This window comes from Meriones unguiculatus, chromosome 8 (assembly GCF_030254825.1).
Source record: "Meriones unguiculatus strain TT.TT164.6M chromosome 8, Bangor_MerUng_6.1, whole genome shotgun sequence".
Classification (NCBI taxonomy): domain Eukaryota; kingdom Metazoa; phylum Chordata; class Mammalia; order Rodentia; family Muridae; genus Meriones; species Meriones unguiculatus.
The window spans coordinates 93,772,311-93,786,955 of NC_083356.1; the positions used below are offsets into that span (position 1 = coordinate 93,772,311).

The window sequence follows — 14,645 nt, forward strand, 5'->3', positions numbered from 1 at the left end:
CCTACAGAGGACCAGTGTTAAATTCTCAATCACTTCTGAGATTTTTTAAAGCAACAGCCTAAGTAAAGTATAGATTTATCCCTATATAGCACATATACATATGTATCTCTGTATTAGATGAAATTTGTAAGCAGGTTTTCCTGTATAGTTCAGGTGAAGACTGGCTTCAGGGTCATGATCCCACTGTCTCAGTCTCCAAAGTTTGAAGTTACAGGTCTATGTCACCATGCCAGTTTATACCTTGTTCATTGATACGTTTTAGATTTTATTGTATGGAGTGTGGGCTATGAATTCAACCATTTTTCCTTCTAGGTTGCACTTAAATGTATTGTGACTCAGGGGAGTTTAGCGATTACAGAAATTCCATCAGCTAGGCAAGGGTCTTACATTGGGCTACATTCCTAGCCCACAGTAATATTTAATTTTTTTTTTTTTATGACAAGCTTTTGCTATGTTACAAGCTGACTTAGTTGGCTTTTCTAAATGTATTTTGCTCCACTGAGTTCATGTTTTCCTACTGATTGTTAAATACAAGGTGCTGTAACACTCAGTATCTGGTAGCAGTATGCTGATGAGTATTATTATTTAACATACAAACTTTAGAATTCTTTTGAGAACCACAGCCTCCATATGAATTCTATCTCCCTAGAGACCATAGAAATATAAAATATATTCAAAAAAGCATTAACACAATCGCTAGCAACTATTTTATTTACATTCTTATTTTCTTCTCACCAAAATTTCTGCGAAGACAATGTGTTTTCTGTTTTGTCCCCATTAAGTAGCACTGTACCAAATAAAAGGTAGTTCCTTAGTATATTTTGTTGAGTAGCTATAATGAATTAAATTAAAAAAAAAGACTTTTTAAAATAAAAGTTAAAATAAACTAGGGACTGGAGAGATGGCACAGCAGTGAGAAGCACATTCTGTGCTGGTCTTGTACCAGAGTGAGTCTTGGTGTCCAACACCCATGTGCCTCTGTAAAATTGTCCCAGTTTCAGAGGATCTGAGACACTCTTCTGACCGTTACAGGCACTAGGCACACATGATACACATAAATATACGTGGGCAAAACCCTCATGCATGTGAAATAAAAATAAATATGTTGTAATAAATAAAACTGCTCCAACTAAAGAGAATTACATTAACAGTTCATTATCCCTTTTTAATTAAGTTTTTATTTTTTTTAATATTAGTTACAGTTTATTAACTTTGTATCCCAGCTGTATCCCACTCTCTCATTCCCAATTCCATGCTCCCTCCCTCATCTCCTCCCCGCCCCTTTCCAAGTCCACTGATAGGTCCTCCTCCCCTTCCATCTGACGCTACCTTATCTGGTATCTTCAGGATTGGCTGCAATGTCATTATTACTTTAATATCCTTAATGATTCGAATAGTATCTAAAAATCTTCAGATCAATTTATTCCTGTGTCCTGTCAGTTTGTTTCTTCTGCTTCCCAACCTTACTCTTCAACTTGAGTTCACTATAGTACCATGCTTTTTATTTGATTCCTGTGAGAAAAAAAAGTTCTAAATTGACCAGTTTAAGTTCCCAATTCCTTGGTATGTTGAAATTCAACTTTGTTTTGTATACTGAGCAAGGATATTTTCATAGGACAATTATAAAGAGGAGCTACTCCACAATTGGTTGATATATCAGAAGTACTTGTTTTGTGATGAAAGAAAGCACTCAGTACAAAGTAGTAGCAAATGTCAGCTATTTATTGCTCATGAGGTTAAAAGAAAACTGTGGAAGACATGCTAATGCTGAGTTGCTTTTACTATTTTCCTTTGTGGTTGAAGGTCATAAAACCAAATTTCTTATATTTTTAGGTAGAATTTGTCTTCATTTGTACATATAATTTCATTAAGATATTTGATACAACCTATAACCGTGTTCTAATGATTTGTACTTTACATGGGTTAGCATGTGCTAAGCTCAAATCTCTTCTGAAATTTACATCAGCATCTGGACATGAAGACCTAGGTTTAAATTATTTTAATATTTTTCTCTCTTCCCATTAAGGATTCTGGTCTCTGCTGATAATATCTCTGACTGCTGGATTCTCCTGTTGTAGCTTTTCTTGGACAGTGACTTACTTTGATTCTTTTGAACCAGGAATGTTTCCGCCTACTCCTCTTTCACCTGCTAGGTTCAAGTAAGTGTTTCTGGGTTTGTTTGTGTATTTCTTTATTGGGGTATATGTATGTTGGGTGTGTGTGTATGTTTGTATGTGTGTTAGTCTTACTTCTGTTGCATACACTAGCATTGTGACAATAAAAGTAGGATATGTTGAAGCTCTAGATTTCAGTATAGAAGACAAAATCACAGTATTTTTTAGTGTCTGAGTCTTGCCTTTACGTATCTAGAAAATGATATTTTAAATTTCCTATCTAGATAATGTAATTTTTTAAAATATTGAAAATCATAGATCAAAGAAGTGAAAAAATTTCATGACTTCTTTTGGGTGGAATTTCAATTTGTAACAGTTTACAAAGTCAAAATGGCAAAGTTTTGAAAAGTTTTAGTCTTGTGTGTGGTCAGACTTAACATTTCATTTCTTGAGTTAGACTTTTCTTCAGGATTTGCATGTCATATTTTAATAAACTTGCATATTTAGTGCCCAGTGTAGAGATCCAGACTAGAGTAGACGTGGTTTTTGTAGTGGTATTTCTTTGCACTGTTTTGTCTTGTGTTTCAGAGAAAATTGGAAACTAGTGCTATAGGACTTCAACCTGAAATATTATTTGCAGAGAGTTAAGCAAAGATATGTTTTCTACAAATAGAATTGGGAGGGAGGGGGAAGGCGTGAAAATGAATTCAGTTAAATGTATATGTATCATCACAGCCATTACTGTTATTGCCAACTCTAGCCCACTTGTTAGGCAGAGTATCTGTTTGAAGGGCTCTGTAAAGGTGAAGCTGTAATAGTGAATTGCTAGTCTGTTTGCCTTTTTTTTTTTTTTTTTTTTTTTCCAGGGTTTCTCTGTAGCCTTGGCTGTCCTGGACTTGCTTTGTAGACCAGGCTGGCCTCAGACTCACAAATGCTTGCCTGCCTCATGAGTGTTGGTATTATAGGCACGCACCAGCTAGGTATTACTTTCATTATTAGTAAACTTCCATGTATTTTGCTACCTCAAAATATGTGTGTAAAAATTTTAGTTCTACTTTAAGCAAAATGTGACAATACATATTTTATGGAAAAAAAAAAGTATACCTGTATGCATGTTTGGAATGTTTCATAAATTCTTAAGTATATCTGAAATGTAAATTGTATATGAATACAATTTGATGTGAATAAATATTTAATTAATAATTAAATATACTGAGTTTATAATCAGGATATACCATCCCACAGATTACTTGGATAGCATTCAGTAAGAAAGCTTATTTGACTGATTCATAAAAGAGTTCAAACTTGTTTGGGTGCCCATTAATACCCAGTACCTTTAAGAAAGACTGTAAAACTTGTAAAATGCTCAATTTTTAAAAATTTATATTTGACTTCTTCTCTGAATGCTAGTTCTGTATTTTCAGCTCTTTAGGCAATTAGAGTTTTGAGGGTTAAAGAGTTTTAGTGTTCTTTTAAAGATCAGTTAACTAATTGTATTAAGTTTTAATAAATTAACATTTTAATTAAATTGTAAGAAGAAATAAAGAACCTCAGTTGTCAAATGTTTAGTAGTTAACATGAAATAGTTTCAGATCACGAACTTGGTGCACTTCGCCATCTAGTCTTAAAAGTTTTAAAACGCAAGCCAGGTGAAGTGGTGCATGCCTGTAATCCCAGCACTCAGGGAGGCAGAGAGAGGTGGAGAGTTTGAGGCCAGCCTTGTGTACAAAGTGAGTCCAGGACAGCCAAGGCTACACAAAGAAACCCTGTCTCGAAAAAAAAGAAAGTATTAAAACACCTATAAAATATATTTAAATATGCTGTGCTTATGTTAATTTTTTTAGGAAATAAAAATATAAAACACAAAATGATTTTATATTCAAGTGAAATTTAAGTATGCATTCAAGTATACACATAAACAATGATATTGTTTGAAAACAAAAACATCGCCCTCTAGTGTTCATGAAAGTTAATCACTCGCTTCATAAATGTCTGACTATATTTTCTCTGTGTAGCCAGTAGAGTGAGTCCTTGCACAGGAAAATAGACTCATGAAAAATGCTGAAATCTTCAAACTGTTTACTTAGAAGTCAGATATATTTCCCTAATGTATCAGATGTTTTAAAATAAATAATTTTCTAATAGGTTATATGTTATCTTACTGCCTAAAATAAGGTTAATATAAGCATATTTCTTGCTTGTTTAAAAATAATTCTGAGTCTTTGTTGATAGTAGGACAGCCTTGTGAATGTATCCCAGTTGCTAGAGTGCTTGCTTAGTATGCATGTGGCCTGGGTTCATCCCTAGCACTGCACAGCGTGTAGTTGTATGTTTATAATCCCAGTGAGTTCAAGGCCATTCTTGGACTACAAAGCAAGTTTGAATGCAGTCTGACATACATGAGACCTTGTGTCAGAAAGAGAGAAGGTAGGAGGGAAGGAGAAAACTACAAGTGTGGGGTGTGTATGTGTGTGTATTAAGATAATGGAAATAACTAATCAGGAAAATTACTATCAACATTTTAATGGATGTTTTTCCATTCTTTATGCTTTTTATGATTATTTCAGAAATGGGAACTGGGATCACCATGTATATATTATTTTTCATGATAGTCATTTCATAAATGTAATTGGTTTATTTAAATAGTCTTGGTAGTCTTCGTAGAGTAAAACATGATTTGTTTATTTGTTTGGGTTTGGTTTTTTTGTTTTTTGGTTGTTTTTTTTGGGGGGGGGGTTGGGTTTTTTTGTTTTTTTCCGGGGCAGGGTTTCTCTATGTATCAAGCCCTGGCTGTCCTGGACTTGCTTTGTTGACCAGGCTGGCTTCTGACTCACAAAGATCCTCCTGCCTCTGCCTCCCAAATACTGGGATCAAAGGTGTGTGCCATCATCGCCCAGCTAAAGATTTATTTATTTATTATGTATACAATGTTCTGTCTGCACATACACCTTCAGGCCAGAAGAGGGCACCAGATCTCATTATAGATGGTTGTGAGCCACTGTGTCGTTGCTGGGAATTGAACTCAGGATTTCAGAAAGAGCAGCATGTTTACGAACCATAGCATATCCGTGAAGGTCAAAGGACAACTTTTTGAAGGAGTCAGTTCTCCCCTTCCACCATGAGGGTTCTAGGAATTGAACTCAGTTCTTCCAAGCTTAGTCATTAAAATGAGATAGCTTCAGATGACGTATTCTTTTTGCCTGTTGAACTGTCTTGCCTTCCACAATGTATCTTTTCAATTTAGCGAAGTTTACAAATGCATGGTGCCAGCCTGGCATGTCGTGCATGCCTGTAATCCCAGCACTCAGGGAGGCAGAGGCAGATGGATTTCTGTGAGTTCAAAGCCAGCCTGGTCTACAAAGTGAGTCCAGGACAGCCAAGGCTGCAGAAAAGCTGTGTCCAAAACAAAACAAAGAAAAACAAACAAACAAACAAACAAAACCAAATGCATGGCACCATCTTCCTGTCAAAGTCCACTAAGTACTTTTTTGAAAATGTACCTTTCTTAATCTTTTATTCCAACAGAGCTTCTGTAAAAGTGAAAATTTTGCTCTGCTGTACTTCTAAAATAATTATATGGAGAACTTCGTCTTAGCTATTTGGAATGTGCATTGTTAGAGAACAAAGCAGAAGTTTGGATTTCATGGAGTATCTACAGCACCCCTTAGTTGCCATTAGGTTATAATTTGCTATAACAATCACGTGTAATTTATTATTTTTCCTCACAGTGTCTCATAATATCTCCAACTCATTCCTTCATTTATGGGTCTTATGAGTCAGTTCCAGGCAGGCAAATAAAGTATTTACATAGTTATTATATCACATTATGGCATTTACATAAGGTACCTATCCATATAAAATTAATACATACCAGGAGAACCTAGACCTTTAACTTTTGAGGTTCATTCTAAGATAGGCCAGTGGCAGAACTAGACATTTTACTTAAATCTTTGTAATTGGAGAAGTTAGGTAGAATATCTACTTTGCACTTGAATTTTTCCTAAAAGTACAACTTTTAAACTAACGTTTTAATAGTAGAGATGGCCTAGGGATTCCAAATAAAGCTCATAGAGAAGCCAACTCCCTCAGCCACCATAGATGTTATCATTAGAACTGTTCTTTCTTTCTTCCTTCCTTTCTTTCTCTTTTCTCTCTCTCCCTCCTTTCCTTCCTTTCTTCCTCCCTCCCTCCCTTACCTGGCTGTTGTGAAACTGAGAGATCTACCTGTCTCTGCCTCCCCCTGGGAGGAAAGGTATGTGCCACCGTTGCCCGGCATGTTCTTTTATTTTTATAACATGAAGAACCCAAGGCCCAACAACTGAAGTAACTCGCACATTTTTGTGTGTAATAATGCATCTGACTCTTGGGATTGCCTCACTGACTTTTATATTACAAAGTAAATCAGTAGGAAGAGTTTCACTAATTGGTATTCTGTTGACAACTAACTTTGAACTTTTATAATATGGCAGTAGTGTTGAGTAAAAACTTTGTTTTTAACATTTCTCCTCATCTTCACTATTTTCTCCAAGTCAGTTACGTTGTCTACTTTAAACTGCACACATTTCATACTGCCTCTATGCACCATGTAGAATGGTCTGTAAGCTTGCAGTTGTTCCACATGCTAAATATAAAACTATTTAATTACAACAATTTTTTTGTAGACTAGTAATAAATTTAGTGGAAATTTTTTTAAAATATTGTTGCTAACTTAAAGAAAATGTCCATTGTTTAGGTCAGAAGTCAAATTTAACAATTTATACCCCTATAACCTTTGTAGGGTTAAAAAAACAAAATAACCAAAGGGTTCCAAACTTAAGTAATTTCTGGTTCATTGGTTTTACATTTAGTACTTACATTCAAAGTTAATTTGTATAACCTAAACATACAAAGTGGCAGTTTCTTAGTTAATTAGCTTGTAGACTTCCTTAATTAGCTCAAATCATTGTGAAGGGAGTTACAAGTTATACTATGAAGGCTTCTTTTTTAAAAAATTTTCTTCAAGTGCTGAGCGTTGAGACTTGGGCCTTTGACTTTCTTAACAAGTATTCTACCATTGAGCTATATTCCCTTAAGGAATTATATTATGTCAGAAAGGTAATTATGTTATACTATGAATATGCATCAATATTTATTTCCAAGGAGAAAAAAAAGTTTGTACTTAAAAGAAAGGAGAACTCCATTATGGAAATCAACTGCTGCTAGACGTTTCCAAATTTCAAGGTTAAGCTGATCAAAGAATATAAATGAAAGGAAGATTTATTTTTGGCTATCAAGGTGGCTCAGCACGTTAAGGTGCTCCCTGCCAAGTCTGTTGACCTGAGTTTGATCCTCAGAGGTTGTCTTCTGCGTTCACTTTAATAACATGGTATACACCCCCTCCCAACTAAATGTAATTTAAAATTTTTAAGATTTCTCATGTATATTTGAATCCAAAGCGTAGATTGTTGAATAACCTACTAAGAAATTGATTTTAAACAGATTTTTCTGCTTCTGTTGAGTATCGCTTAAGAAATGCTATGCTGTAAACAGCATTGCAGGTGTGGACACTACTTGAGCTCTCGTAAATAAATCTTTACGTTCTATAATAATAGCTGAACTTGAATCTGACAACTCACAATGAGCCTATTTCACAATGGCTTACTTGCTTTAAGAATTATTTAGCATTTTCAAGGCTAAGGCAGGAGGCCTGTCATGAGTTCAAAGCTAGCCTGAGTTACACAGTGAGCTCTGGAAAAGCCTGGAACTAGAGATCCTATCTCTAAAAACAAGTTATCTTAGGCTGTTTAATAGCCTTGTTTACAATATGAACATTTGTTAAAAGAAAAAGACTTACTTTAAATGTTCCGAGATCACTTTTTAAATCTGTGTTTATGTCATCCCTCAAATTTTGAAGCCATTTGGAATTATTAGAAACCAAGAAAAAGTGTTACATTCTTACAACTTGACTCACTTTTAAATTACAGTACTTGTTCCTCAGATGCATCTTGAATAGTCATTTCTTTCTCAGAATGAGGAATGAGGCAAATTGGAACACATATGTTCATTTTATAAAAGTCGGCATAAATTCATTCTTATATTTTTAGAAAAGTTTAAAATGTGTTGCTTTTTCAGTTATATTACTGATTGCTTTATTACTTATTTTATATGAGCCTAATAGTCACATTAACAATTTCTAAAACTATGATAAAATTAAGAAATGGTATAATCTTTCACCTGTTTAAAATACAGCTTACGGAATTAGATAGACAATCTGTAGTATTTCAGTTTTAAGATAAAAACCAATGAACATCTGCTATCTTTCTGACATTTGTTGTCTTTTTTTTTTTTTTTGGCTTAAATAAGTTACCTCAACTTTTTAGTGCACTCTCAACCACAGATATTTGATAAATATCTTAGTTTCAGAAAGTACATTTTATATTGTATTAAACTTAGCATTATGAATGCCTTATGTTTTTAAATGTACTGCTTTGGGTGTTAAATGAGTCTGTAGAATTGATGTTTGAAAAGAACAAGTTTGGTGGGTTTTTAAAAATTAGTTTATTAACTTACATTGATGATTCTTTTATAAAAATGTGATGCTTTTATAGTTTTTACTTCCTCTGGAAAGCATTCTTCATGTAAGTAGATGTTGAAACAGTTGAGTTTTCATGGAATTTGTGGGTGAATGTTGTTTACACTTTTGTTACTTTTGTTTCACTTTTGTTGCATAGAAAAAGAATAGGATATTGAATATAAATTTCCTGGGGAATTCAAGATTTTAGGGTTTGAATTACATAGTACTTTTCTGTGTACCCTTGAGGCCTTGTTTGTTTTAAATGTGTTACTAGGGTTATTCTCATTGTTCTTATTGTTCTCATTATAGCTAAGAAAATGCAGAATGAGCAGAGTAATAGAGTGTTATAGAGAAGTATTGTGGGTTATCTTGGGCAGTAATATAAACCTTTAGATCAAGAAAAGTGAGTGGTTTAATATTTAAATTAGAAGTTTCTTTTCCAAGCACACTAGTTTTAACATTAATCACAATAAATTAAGTCTATCCTCTTTCGTACATAGTTTGGAAAGCTGCCTCCTTGTTGAATCAGATTCGTTATTATCCTGGAACAGATGTCAGATGGCTAATTGCAGTAGGAGAGAAAAACTACTGACAAAAGAAATAGATCACGGACTTAGCTTTGATATCTGAGTGTCATGAAGTTTCATTAACTAGGGACTGCTTAGAGCCGTCAGTTGCAATGAATATATTAACAGTTATATGGGTGGTAGCATAATGTGGCTTTTGAAAGAGCAGAGTTAAAATACATGCATGTCTTAAAAAATATATTCTCTTACTTCTGAGTAAAGATGTGCGTAGATGAAACAAAATCCTTTAAGAAACTGTTAGCATTCATTCAAAGCTTCCTTGTTTTCAAAACACAATCTAGCTGATTGTTTGCACCTGTTTGCTGTTGTATTTGGTGTGCTGTTAATGTGTAATTTGTGAGTTTTAAAAAGCAAAACCAGCACTAAGAATACTGAGAAAAACTATGTGAACCACTTTTTGTGTGTTCAGCAATTGTCTTAGATAGGGTTTCTATTGCTGTGAAGATATACCAGGACCATGACAACTCTTATAAAGAAAAGCATTTAATTGGGGCTGGCTTCCAGCTCAGAGGTTCATTACCACAGTGGTGTGAAGCAATGCAGTACACAGGCAGACATGGTGCTGGCTAGGTAGCTGAGAGTTCTATATCTGGACTGGCAGGAAACAGGAAAAGAAAGTGACCCTGGGCCTGGTTTGTGCTCTGAAACCTCAGAGCCCACAAAGCCATGCCTCCAGTAATGTCACTCCCTATGAGTCTGTGGTAGCCATTTTTATTCAAACCACCACAATAATATAAATTAGGAGACACACCGTATTTATTATATTAGAAAGTGTTTTTAAGTCAGAGAGGTGCTTTTAAATTCAGCTTATGTTATACTCCAGAAGAATTCTTGAAAAAGTCAATAATCAACTAATGTGCGTTTATTGGTTAAATCAACAGGTAAGGGCTAAGAAGATTGCTCAGCAATTAAGAGTACTTGCTGCTATTTCAAAGGATCAGGGCTCCAATACTCAGGTCTGGTACCTCACAACTGCCTGTAACTTCAACTCCAGGGAATCCAGTCCCCTTTTCTGGCCTCCGGAGGCATTCCTAGGCATGCGCACATACCCCTACCCACTCCAGATACACAAATAATAAAAATCTGTTTTTTAATGTTTTTATGTCATATGGCAAAGCAGGAATAGTGCCTAAGCCAAGCTTTTAGCTCCACTTTTTATTCCTTCTAATGCTCTTCTTCACTCCTTGTGTCCTCTTTCCTACTGATATGTTTTTTGTTTTGTTTTTTACTTTGGGGCTAGCATTTATACAAATTGATTTTTAAATTTTACCTCACAATCTTAATCTATTTCAAATCAGCTTAGCAGTTTCTTTGTATCTTGAATAGTAAAACCTTGTGAATGTATGTTTGTGTACTATATCTTCTTTCTGTGCGAACTTAAAATAAATTGTATCCTATTCAAACATAACTATATGTAAAATTATGGTAAACAGTTTAAGCTTTGTAGTACTTTAAAGATAGTTTAATTCTATCCAAAATACAAATATACATATTCATTTCTGCATATGAAATACACCAATGCGTTTGCTGCCAGAGCACAGTGTGTGTGTGGGGGGGGGCGTGTGAATAACATTGGGAAAAGTTTTTTATTCTATCAGATTTTCTATTTGAGTTACTCATTATATTTTTTAAAAAAAAAATTAAAGCCAGGTCTGGTGACATGCGCCTGTGATTCCTCATACCCAGGAAGGCAGAAGCAAGTGGATGTCTGTGAGTTTGAGGCCAGCTTGGTCAATAATGCAAGTCCAGGACACCAATGCTACACAAAGAAAAACCCTGTCTCAAAAAACAAAACAAAACAAAATAAGTGTATAACACCCTGTCTTTAGGATTATTCAGTAGAAAAAACACATTTTGTAAGTATTTGTTCAATTTTGTTGTTTAAAAGTACAGTAATTTTAAAGTTTGCACACAGAAAACAATAAGCATATTTTTGATAATTTATAGCCAAATAGTGAACCCTCATTATTTACTCTTCAGTAATTTCACCTAAATGTATAGCTAAACTTACAGATTCTGATTCAAAGTCTTTGGGATAAGATCTTATTTTTTTATTCTGAATTTGTAGGAAATGCCCAAGCCTTTGTAGTGGGGGCGTACCTTTAATCCCAGTGCTCAGGTGGGAGAGGCAGGTGTATCTCTGAATGTGAGGATAGCCTAATCTACATAATGAGTTACAGGACAGCCAGAGCTACATAGTAAGACCTTGGGCTTTTTTTTTTTATTAGATTTTATTTTTTTATAATTTACTCACTTTACATCTCAATTGTAGTCCCCTCCCTCATCTCTTCCTGGTATTACCCTTTCTCCTACTTCCCCCCTGTTCCTGGAGACCCTGTTTTGAAAGAAAAGGTGTAGGTAATACTAATGATTGCAGATGCAACTGATTGACTAGAGAGGCTTTAGATACTTAAAATTTAGAATTGGCACACGTTTTTCTGTAAAGAACCAAATGATAAGTATGTTTAGCTCTGTAGTCCACATGACCTTAGTCGCATTTCCTCATCTGTCATTGTAGCACCCAAGCTGCTGTAGACAGTTTGTAAAAAATAAGCAAGACTGTTCTAATAAGCTGTATTTACAGAAAAGGGTAAGAGGACAGATGGGCCTTAATTTGTTTAAGGATTTCTCAGAAGTTAGGTATTATTTTTAAAAATACCTAGGTTTTGGACCCCATCCCAAAAATAGATTGTTACTGTTTTGTTATACCCCTTTGTGTCTGACGAAGTATATAGTCTTAAGGATAAGGCAGATTTCTTTAAAATACATATTAAGTAATAATTCATACCTCATTGATACAACTATTAATGTTTCTGAATTATCTGCTTTAATGACTATGAGTGGAGCACAAGGAGGTCAACTAAGGTCTGTAAACTAGAAGCAGGAAAGCTGTAGGCTTACAATTTTGTTTTACATTGGTTTTTACACATTTTTCTCCTTGTAAATTGTAATCCTATAAATATTTCTTTACTTGCCTATCTGGGAAAATTTTTTTCCAGTTAAGTTATAGAATAGGGGATGTATAAATTAGTGGCCAGGAAAATAATTGAAAATTAAAAATCAGAAAGCCAAAGTAAATGCATCAAAATTTGCCACAATTATTATGACTCCTAAGAAAAGTTATAATCTTTATATCAGGTCTTTATGAACAACAACAACAAAAAAGTACATGAAGTGCCTGCCCTGTAAAATTACAAAGCTTTAGATAGGGCAAAAGAAAGGTCAAGGAGGAGTAGATCTCATTCATATAAAATAGGCCGAAGTCTATAGCATTCTATATAAAGGGGGTGAATAGTTTTATTATTCAAAGGAAGTTCCAGATATTTAGAATGTACAACTGTATATTCTGAGCTAGGCTTTGAGTGTGACCCATTCATCTATATATCTCTTCTCCTTTACTACTTTTTTTGTGGCTATTTAAAATCTTAACCATGCTGAACTCTTAGTAGACTTCTTTCGGTTTCACTAAAAGGTCGCTTACTGTGAGGGAACTTCTATCTTTATATATCTCTTGTAAGAGGTACTCAAACCCACTTCTTACTCTAGAGTTTGACCTATATCACTGGTGAGAATCACATGATCACTTCATTGTGTGTCTATATTGTTGCAAAAGATTGCTTTGAAACTAGACTAAGATAGTTTCCTTTGTACAAGTAATCTTCTAATGTGGAAGTTGCCCTGTTATAATGAACCTTTCTTTGTCACTATTTTCAGTCATTTTATTCTTATTCAATAGCATTTCCCATTTATTTCCATTTTTTTTTTTTTAATTTCAGAAATGTAGTGGAAAATATCTTTATTTAAGCCTGATAGAATTAGCATTTAGGGCCCTAACTTAAGAAACAGTCTGCTTTCATTAAATTGTCTGTTATTTCTTACTATATGGTCAAATGAACCATCAGGTAAAGTTTAACTAGTAACTTATTCATTAATTTTTATTATTGGATTTTCTTGGTTAGCTCTTTGAGAATTAAATGTTTATGTACTTGAAATATCTACAACATTGTTCCACTTTAAGTACAGATAATATTGGTAAGTAACCTCTTAATTAGTAGAAAGAACTGTATACAACTATGTAATCCCTTTGAAATATTTTCCTTTTGTTTCTACCTGAAATAGTCATAGAAATTGATGATTAGAAGGGATCCTAAATTAATATAGTCCTTTCTTCTACCTGATAACCACAGTGAAAACATTTTTATACAGTGCATTTTGATCTTTTCCCTTCCCCAAACCCATATTCTCCCCTGCCATTCAACTTTATTGCACTCTTTCTAAAGAAAACAAAAAACAGACAAACTTAAAAAAAAATGCAATAAAAAAATAAAAATAAAAAAGTGTAGGGAAAACATGGCATCTATTTGTGTTATTTTTAAAACCTTGCCATGTCTCTTAAGTTTGACAAATCAAAACTTGTATCATTAAGGGAACTTGAGTTTATTCACAATATTTTTTTGCTCTTCCATTTTAATTTTTTATCTATTTGATACTTAAAAGCATTTTGAGAGATAGGGATGTGGCTTAGTTCTTGGAGTGCATGCTTACCATTAGGAAGCCTTGTGTTTGAATGCCAGCACTGGTGTATAAACTGGATGCAGTGGTGCATTTGGTAGGTAAAGAGGTTAAAGAATCAGAAGTTCAAAGTCATCCCCAGTATGTAGCTACACTAGGCTAGGACTCAAGTAGGGGACCTTCATCCTTCTTCCTGTCTGTCCTCTTTTCCAGTCCTTAGACTTAACATTAGTCCTGTTGCAGTCCACCTATACCACTCCTCTCAGTCCATCTCCATTCCTTTGGTACTCCACATCTTGGTGAAGATGCAGGATCCCTTTAGTTCTCTCTGGCTGCCCCTTTCAACTTCTCCTTGTAGCCCATCTCCATTCCTTGGTGATTCATTCCAAGCCTATAGAATGGCTTTCTACCTGGAAACTTATAATCACTACACATTGCTAGGACTAAGAGCCCCTACAGCCAGCTGACACACTTGGCCTTCTACCACTATTTGAGCACAATCTTTATTTCTTTTTCTTTTTACGTTTATTTATTATTTGTGTGTGTACGTGGAGGTCAGTGGACAACTTGGATTCTGTGACTAAAACTCTGGTCATCAAGAGTGCTTGGTGGCAAGCACTCTTAGCCAACTAGCTAACTTGAGGGCTCTTGTATTACTTAAGTGCGTGGGTGTGTGTGTACTCATGCCACAGCACATTTCTACTCACTGAAAGCAGTTTTTTAAAAATGGTGATCAATTTCAGCACTTTGTACTAATAAGGTTGTGTTTGTGTAGGATACAACTTTTATGAGTCTCCCTCCATGGGTTTCAAGTATTAAACTCAGGTTTGTGTAGCAGGTGCTTCTGCCGGCTGAGCTATCTATCTTACCAGCCACATT

General features: G+C 34.6%; 1 protein-coding gene across 1 annotated transcript in view; it reads left to right on the forward strand.

Annotated features, from left to right (window-relative positions):
- Arl6ip6 (ADP ribosylation factor like GTPase 6 interacting protein 6) overlaps positions 1–14,645 on the forward strand; it is a 31,843-nt gene that overhangs the window by 8,584 nt on the left and 8,614 nt on the right. Inside the window, exon 3 of the mRNA XM_021662898.2 lies at positions 2,027–2,159. Coding sequence (XP_021518573.1) covers positions 2,027–2,159 — 133 coding nt within the window. The remainder of the gene's footprint in view (positions 1–2,026; positions 2,160–14,645) is intronic.